Source organism: Rhagoletis zephyria, unplaced genomic scaffold (assembly GCF_001687245.7).
Source record: "Rhagoletis zephyria isolate East Lansing unplaced genomic scaffold, Rhagoletis_zephyria_1.1 Rzeph_scaffold_19888, whole genome shotgun sequence".
NCBI classification, from domain to species: domain Eukaryota; kingdom Metazoa; phylum Arthropoda; class Insecta; order Diptera; family Tephritidae; genus Rhagoletis; species Rhagoletis zephyria.
The window spans coordinates 1-8853 of NW_016176948.1; the positions used below are offsets into that span (position 1 = coordinate 1).

The window sequence follows — 8853 nt, forward strand, 5'->3', positions numbered from 1 at the left end:
AGAAACAACTGGCGTGATCTGTTAAAATCAGCAAAAATCGTTTAAGTGGCTACAGCGCCAATAAAGAAGAAAAAGAAGAAGAGTATACGTCACACATTTGAACAGCCAATTGGCCTCGTTAATGGCAGCTACCTACATCTTGCTTGAAAATTTCAGAGAGGATGGATGATTCCCTGTTTCCTTCATGCTTCGACCCTTCCTTTAAAAGTTCGCCATTGATTCTTTCCAACCACTGCCCTCGTTTGCTAATAGAGTGGATTTCAATGGAAAACGAGCTAATTGCTGGCCCCAATTGAGATCCCTATTAGGAGGGATAAAGTAAAAGCCTTCAAGAATACACACATGAGCCTGGAAATTTGCAATTTCTCCCTGCAGTAGTGAAAGCCATTGATGCTTTCTTCATTCGTTGCTCAAATTCATACTTCCCCGATAGCTTCTGTTCTGAAATCAAGTTGAAAATCTTGACACTGTCGCGAGTTCTGTCGCATAGCAAGGAGGGGCAAATTCCATCATCGATGTCAGGAATGGCACCCACAGTGAAGTGCCGCTTTTTGCGATTCCTTCAGCATTTTAAGCAAAAACGAAGAAAGACTAAATTATTGGAATCCCTAACCTTAGCTTTTTCTACCCGTTATGTTTCCAATCCGAATGTAATTTATACATCAGTGGTGCACATGTAAGCCATACATATGTAGATATCTGCAAGGCAAATTCATATAAAGTGGTATCCGAGAAAATGTCGGTCAACGGTAAAGAGTCCAGAGAAGCTTCCCATTCATAAAGTCGCTGTTAGACGTGGCAAGTGCAAGTCCTTTTCAAAAGTCAGTCAAACTCAAAAGAGATTGCAGGAGCAGTTACACCTTGCGTGTACATAAGTGACATTCGAAAACACTTTTTATTTCTGAAAATCAAACTCTCCGATACTACTTTTTGTCTGTTTACACGGTGAATGCAGACAAGCCCACTTTCAATTATGTTACCAAGCATTTTTATGCTTATAACAAATTAATAACCTGAAAAATTTGCTAAACCTGCTAAGATGTGCAAAAAATAGTCACAAAGTATATAATGCAATACTTAAATACTCCATATCAGTACAATGAATTAATTACACATAATTTTCATATTTTATTCAACATTTTTATATTTTTTTTTACAAATTCGCCAAAAAACGCGTCACACGGCAACACTTGATTGGTTTGACAGCACTTGCAGCAAAAATTAAAATTGCTAGTGCAGCACGAGCAAGTTGTACTTATTTCTCGAAAGGGATTTGCATGATTTTTGATTTCTGCAAATATGCAAAAAGGACTTTCTGGTTTACACGGGAAAGTAGACTTTCGATTTCGCTATTTTTAACTATTTTGTTATTCATAACTTTAAAATTAAAAAACAGTTAGCAGCCACTGTTAACATAACATTCTGAAAACTGTTAAATTCACTTAAAATCATTTTACCCGCTAGATGTCTCTTTAATCGTCATATTTCTCAGCAATTGTTTCGCCTTTTTCGTAAACATCAGCTGCAGAGTCAGCTGTTCACTGCTGGCATTCGAAGGCTGAAATAAAAAATAAAGAAGTTAATTGCATTGCGCGATAAATTGTCGATAAAACCATCACAAAAATAAAGTATACAGGTAAAAGCAAAAACAAACAATTATAAGAATCAATACAATAAATGAATAATTACAAATCGCCTCAGTCGTTATCAAGCTGTGTAAGTTGAATCGTCGCTGTAGGGGGCATTTAATGCGCTGCGGCATTGCTCGTCTGACGTAGTAATTTAATTTGTCTATATAATTGTTATTGTAGGATTAGTTTGCATTGATTAAGTTCTGAAATTTTAGAACACATCATCTAATGTTTCGTTTCGTTCCAGTAGTTGTTGCAATTATCCATCTTATTATCTCTGTCTTAGCCAAGAAAACTACTTTAATTTTGGACATTTGAGCGCTGGCAACTGGTCGCAACAGCAAAACCGCTTCTCAGGAGCCAACAACTGCAATGGCAATGCCAACGATGCACTGTTTGATTTCTGCCACAACCTAGGCAACGAGACAAACTATCTAACCGGCAGCTTTAACAACTTACAATTACCGACGACGTCCTGGCGCTCCTTGGATCAAAATATCGATACAGCGCCTTCAAGCAGCTGTTACAACGCTGCACAATATTTAAACGAAATGAACAACGATAGACGCATTGGTGGTACTGGCGTTAATGCTACCACATCCACTACCAATTCGATACACTCCATTAATAATTCTTCGTCTCGAATTCATCGTGTGCATTCAAGGCTCGGTCAATTGAACCCACTTTTTCATAAAAGGGAAAAAGCGGAAGATGAAAATGCATTACCAGCATATCTAGTCAAACAGGCACGCAAAACAGGGGCATTGCAGCTGAGCGGCAAAGGCTTAACCACAGGTTAGTATTCAAACCGATTCAACTCATGTCCGCATTTCTTTAAATTTGCACAACAACACAAAGCAAACTGAAAATCAATAACTCGTCCTTAAGAATGTTATTGTATGCGTCACCATGTTTGCCAGTTAGCAGTACACACCAGTGAGTTTTTCTCAACCGGTTGTAAGTTCTATGTGCCGGACGTGTATTCTTACAAAGGTCATTTGCTAGTTGATATTTATGGTCTGTCTGAATTTGAGTGTAAAATTTTTAGTAGAGAATAACACTTATATGCTATCAATAGTTCGCATAAGCAATATAATAAAAATATTACACTTACAAGGCAGATAAGCACACAGGCATAATCTAATTATTTTTGTACAAGAAAATTATATCTGTTTGCTCAGGAGTGTACTAAATTGCATAAAGGTGAAAAAAGTTTTAGAAGTAAGTACACACATATGTATGTATGTATATTTGTTTCGCGAAACCACAATTATTTAATAGAAAATATATAATTAGCTAAAAGGTGTATTTCTAAAATGTCCAAATAAACCATTTTATGCCGTCTTACACAAATCCATTTTGATACACAAACTTCCTGTTAAAATTGCGCGATTTAGCATTACTTATTGTCCTCTTTTGAGCAGCTCGCCATAATTGTAAACTTTATGCTTTGAAGCTATTTGTGTCAACTGTTACTTGTCTGCGGCGTATGCTGACATCAACAACTTACCAAATTGGGCTACCAAGTGCAATGAGTACAATGAGCATGTATGAATTTGCCTGTGAATGCATTTATTTCATTGAACTTGGCAGTGAATTTACAAGAGCAGTTGATTAGCTCTACATACTACATACACGCATACATACATACATAGATATGTCTACATATACTATAACTATATATCAAGCATATATTTATATTTTTTTATTTAAAACTGCAAAGTATCACATTACATCACCTAAGACTGTGTCGTAAATAATGTAACCCATTTATGGTAAAAGCAAATTTCATGCTCAGCTAACCATCACAATTGTTCTGCTTAGTTTTAGACATATATGAATGTAAATTTTCTTGCAAAAAATTAACATTAATGCAAAATTCACAATGCATTGACACAGTTAAGAATTATCTGTTTAAGCGTGAGGTTGCATATTTTGTGGCTGATTGGCAAGTTTTAAAAGTGCATCCTGTCAAGAAATAATTTTTCGAAGCCCAACTTAACAAAAATAAACCTTCAAAATTGCGTCCTTAAAGCAGTCGCGCAAAAAGCTCACATCATTTTGTATGTGTGGTCCAGCGCATCGGCGCTTATACTATCACATACGCGAATATCGCATGGCTTCCTCGACCAGCGAGCAAGAAACAGAAGATGAAATCGAACAGAAAGTCGTGGAACCTTTGCCGATAGAGCGTAAATTGATTTATTGAACTAAATGCTAAATGTTTCGTGTTTAAAATAAAACCACAATCAAATAATACATATCTTTTATATTACTATGTGATAATCGAGTTGATTGTGACTTTTATGTGCTTTTTGTATTTATTTAACTCAAGAAAAATTTAAATACATACATACATATTTAATGAAAAACTTATGATTTCAACATTATAGTGCCTGATCAAATTTACCAAATAAATGACATTGATAAAGATTTGCCAACCTCGCTAGAGCAGCTAACAGTCAAGGAAGAAGATGCTTGGTGGAATCAAATGCCTCTAACGAATTTAGACTTAAGTTCTAATGCCCTGACGCATTTGTCGCCGAAAATAGAAAATCTCGATACCTTAACCACATTGACGGTAAGTAAGTATGTTAATGTTCACAAAAATTCCTAAAAGACAAAAAAAAAAATTCGAAAAAATTCCGATAAATCCTGAAAAAACACTAAGGATTGCAAAAAGTCCTGAATATATCCCAAAAAATTACGAAAAGTCCGAGAAAAAAAGACACTAGAAACCCTAAAAAGTTAAAACTTAACTTTTATTTATTTTTTTTTTTGTTATTTCTTGCTTAAAATAGCCTTTTTTAAGGTACAAATTCATTTGTAATAACTGCCCTGTTTAAAAGCTTACTTACTTAACAATGTCCCTTCATATTTGTGTCTCATATTTGTATACAGTTATTTTAAAAATATCTACTAACACCGAATTTTTTATATATATTTTTATGCAGCTTCACGACAACTTACTTACCAGTCTTCCCAGAGAAATTTGTAGGTTGGAGAAGCTAGTACGTGTAAATCTAAGTCGAAACAAGTTGAGAGAGTTGCCTGTTGATTTTTATTCGTTACCTGAGTTGCGTTACTTGAACATATCGTACAATGAATTTGAAGAACTACATCCCAGTCTAAGTGATTTGCACATGTTGGAGTATTTGGTATGTAACGAATTAATTAACCACTTAACATACATATAATTATTTTACCACAACCGTGTATACGCGTGTATACAGTTGAACTGCAGTAAACACGTGTACAAGTGTATTCAAAAAATTATACGCAAATCGAAATATATTATTAATCTACATTGATTATATATAGCACTAATTGTAGTCGTACTCATTTTTTTAATACCCATATTAATATACAGATACGGACAAAGACATTGTAGATATCATTAAACCGTGCAACGGTCAATTTTGCACACACACAAAAAATCAATGTACTTGCGAAACTAGGGACCAAATATAGTAAAATTGCGTTTTTAGTTTTTTCTCTCCAACGTCTGGATTTTCTTCAAAAGAGGACTTTGGAATTTCAAGGATATGATTAACTGTAAAAAATTATTTTAAAAATTTAGTGTAGTGCAACGAAAGGAAAGAAAATTCTGTAAAATTTAACAAATTAAAATTTTTTAGTGAACAAGAATAAACAGATATTTAAAATGTCCTTTTAAAATTTTATCGCCGAATATTCTTGGAAATTCCCACTAGTTATTTTTGAAAATAATATATCCTCCAATTGCAGTCCTTCTAACTTTATTAGTACCTATTCTTCCTTCTGAACCAAAAAAAAAAGATTTTTTATTTACATAATTTTCGCTACATTGCATTTCGCTACATTGCACTGATTTGTTTTAATATTTTTAATGAATCAAAGCCTTAAAATTTCAAAGTCGTTTAAAAAAAACCTGACGTCAGAGAAAAAAACTAAAAACACAGTTTTACTATATTTGTCCCCAAGTTTTGCGAGTATATGGATTTTTTCGTGTGCCTTGAAATTGTTTGGTTTTTGTCGCACGCTGTTATAACGATTACGCATAGGTGAAAATATAAAAATGTTGTGACATTACTTAGTTCCAAAAATATCAAAATAACTAATTTTTGTTCTGAAAACAATAATTTTGACCTAATATCTTTTCTTATCAACAATTACACTTATACTAATTATTTAAGTTAAGTTCAATTAAGCTAAGAAGTGTGATTTTAAATTAATGCAATTTATTGAACAGTTCATTCATAACCGAAGTGTGATTTTAAATTAATGCAATTTATTGAACAGTTCATTCATAACAATTTTTTATACTTTTTATAAAACTGAATTCAATAAGTATACCCACATACCTACTATACATTTATATTTACTATGAATTTAAATACAATACATATTAACATATATATGCACAATAAGTACATATATAGATATACATATATACCTATATTTGCAATTAAATCACTTTAAGCATTAATAATTACTAATGTAAAACGCTTCGGCTTACGGTTTATGGTGTATAATTTTTTTCCACTAAAAGGATGCTTCACATAATTCACTTACGGCGCTGCCCAATGGTATTGGTTTTCTAGTGCGCGTATCTGAGCTTTTACTCTCATATAACCACATAAAAGAACTGCCTTCAGATCTGGTCAATATGCGATGTAAGTTGATTGTTTAACAAAATAAATTCTTCTTTCAATTTCTCCACATATGTATGCATATATGTATACTAATAAAGGTTGTAGATAACAAATGTATAATTACTTTTACTATACTAAAGCGTTACAAAAATTGGACCTGAATCATAATGACTTGATTTCTCTACCCGAGGATATGGGCAGTCTACGTAAATTATTGTGTTTATACCTACAGCATAATGATATAACACAACTGCCGAACTTCGAGGGCAGTCAGAATCTGCAGGAATTATATGCTGCCAATAATTTAATTGCGGTAAGCCAACTTTGGTTTTAGAAAGTGTTTATGCTAAAAACTTTTGCTATGAAATCAGTTCAGTAGTAGTAGTTGCAGGATTCTTTATTTCTTCAATGAAATAGCAAGATATACAAGATTTTTTTTGTTAATAATTATAAATTAGGGGAAAAAATTAAAAACGACTGACAGTGCTAAAATCTTGTTGGTACTCTAATAACACTGTAGCGAACAACGCAAATTTGAGATGACAAAAAAACGCCGAAACAAGTAAACTTAACTTTGAGTCGTAGATTGGGAATCTGTTGTTGTTGTTGTTGTAGCAGCATACAAATTCCCCAAAGACTTTTTGGGGAGTGTTGCTGGAGTGACAGTCCTTGGCCAGATATAAATCTGGGTCGTTCCGGTTACGTAGACCCGACTGTCGTGGGAACATGTCTAAGAATATGAGCGTACATAAAATTGGGAATCTGTATTTTGTTTTTGTAGATAATATAAGGTAATATTTTCATTTTTATGAAAAAAATTCAAATTTTAACAGGGAAAAAATCAAAAATAAATTGTGTGTGTTTTTTCATTTGTATTAAATCCTTTTCTTTTACAAAAAAAATCATGGTACTAACGTATAAAATCTATGTACATATAAAGAAACTATTTTTCGACCAATTTATGTTGAGCTTGGATCCTAATGTATTCCATTGCTTTACCCACTTGATTCCTCGATCTAGAACTTTCCTGGAGAGCTGAGGCAGTCTCCCTCTGTTGCATGTATGTATAGAAAGAGTGTTTTGTGTTATGTTTAATAGTTGCCGTGTGCATCTGTTTCGAGAATTGGCATTAAGTTTGGCCGCCCTAAACCTGCGCTGCATAACTTTGCATAGCTCTGCATACGGTCAAAGAAACCTTCCTTTTCATTTCGAGCAACAGGGCTTGTTCGAGTTGCAATCACAACCGCAATGTTGCGCGTATTATTGAAGTGTCACGTTCGGTGTGAATTTCTAGCAACGTTTTATTAATCGGGAAGTTGCAAAAGACTTGTAAATTTTCCTCAGCGCTGCAGTATTGCCGCTTTTATTACGTGCCTCGAACAGGCCCACACCTTTACACGTTCTGTCATGCTGGCCAAATACCGTTTTCGGAGTCATTGTTACACCTAGATAGCAGTACTCATGAGCAACTTTCACCCACTTCCCCATTAAAGAGACACATTTCGTCGTTCTTTTTTCTTCTGAAAATCATAATTTCTGATTTTTCCATCTTGACTTTTATTACTTGTAAGTTTTCCTAGCATTATGCTTATTTATAGCTTCTGCCAGGATGACAATTTCATTCGCATACATAAGAGATCGTACATTTATTTCCTCTATCCAAAGCTCTCCTCCTCCGCGCTATTGTATCCAAAAAATTTTGTTACCATCTCAAAGGCAGGCAGCAAAATATTGCCCCGTAATGTGTGCAACACCAGATTTCTACAAAACTTAATTGCTGAGTAAATTAAATGGTACAAAGTTACCTGGCATTGTGGCTACAAGAAGTGGTGTCAAATGTTTGGTAACAAAATTTTATGATTACAAAATGTGCGGCAGCAGAATAGGCATGTTAATGTATCACAGTTAACTATAGAAATTCGTAGCGCCTTAAATTAGGCAACTACTCCTATTCATATATGGCTGTGAAAATCTATAAACTAAATTCATAGTGCCAAGTATTCGAATATCCGAATGATTAGCGTTTCTAATCGCAATATAGAGTAGTCCCCTGGACTCTTCTTTGAGTTCTTTCGTTTAGCACCCAAGTATCTACTTACTGTATTATAATTTTCAATTTATACATACTTTTCTTTTTATAGAAACTACCAGAGAGTTTTTGCTCAAACTTGCCACATTTGAAAATTCTCGATTTGCGCGACAACAAAATTACGAAAATCCCAGACGAAATTTCGCTTCTGAAAAATCTTATTCGGCTCGACTTTACCAACAATTCCATTAGCAATCTGCCATTGTCGTTGGCTTCATTGGCGCATTTGGTTAATTTGCAAATCGACGGCAATCCGATCAAGTCAATCCGACGCGATATACTACAGTGCGGTACAACGCGTATTCTGCGAACTTTGCGTGAACGTGCGCGCGCCGCTGCCGAGAGGCAACAACGCTTGCATCAAGGCGACACAGCTTCCGTATCAGCGACATCCTCGGCAGCATCATTTATACCTACCAATTCTGCTACAATGGGTGCAGACGGTTTAAATAGCCCGCGACGTCCGCCTGGCGGTTGTGATGAAGATACAATATTTCCT

At 34.5% G+C, this 8853-nt stretch overlaps 1 protein-coding gene across 1 annotated transcript; it reads left to right on the plus strand.

The window, feature by feature from the left end:
* Nucleotides 1-1701: 1701 nt before the first annotated feature.
* Nucleotides 1702-8847, plus strand: LOC108380641 (leucine rich repeat containing flyers-cup; the record flags this gene model as incomplete). The annotated part of the gene is made up of 7 exons (XM_017637034.1): nucleotides 1702-1716; nucleotides 1918-2426; nucleotides 4025-4212; nucleotides 4586-4789; nucleotides 6163-6286; nucleotides 6406-6578; nucleotides 8407-8847. Coding segments are annotated over 7 exons (1654 nt in total), but the record flags the coding sequence as incomplete, so codon positions are not given.
* Between the last annotated feature and the right edge of the window lie 6 nt (nucleotides 8848-8853).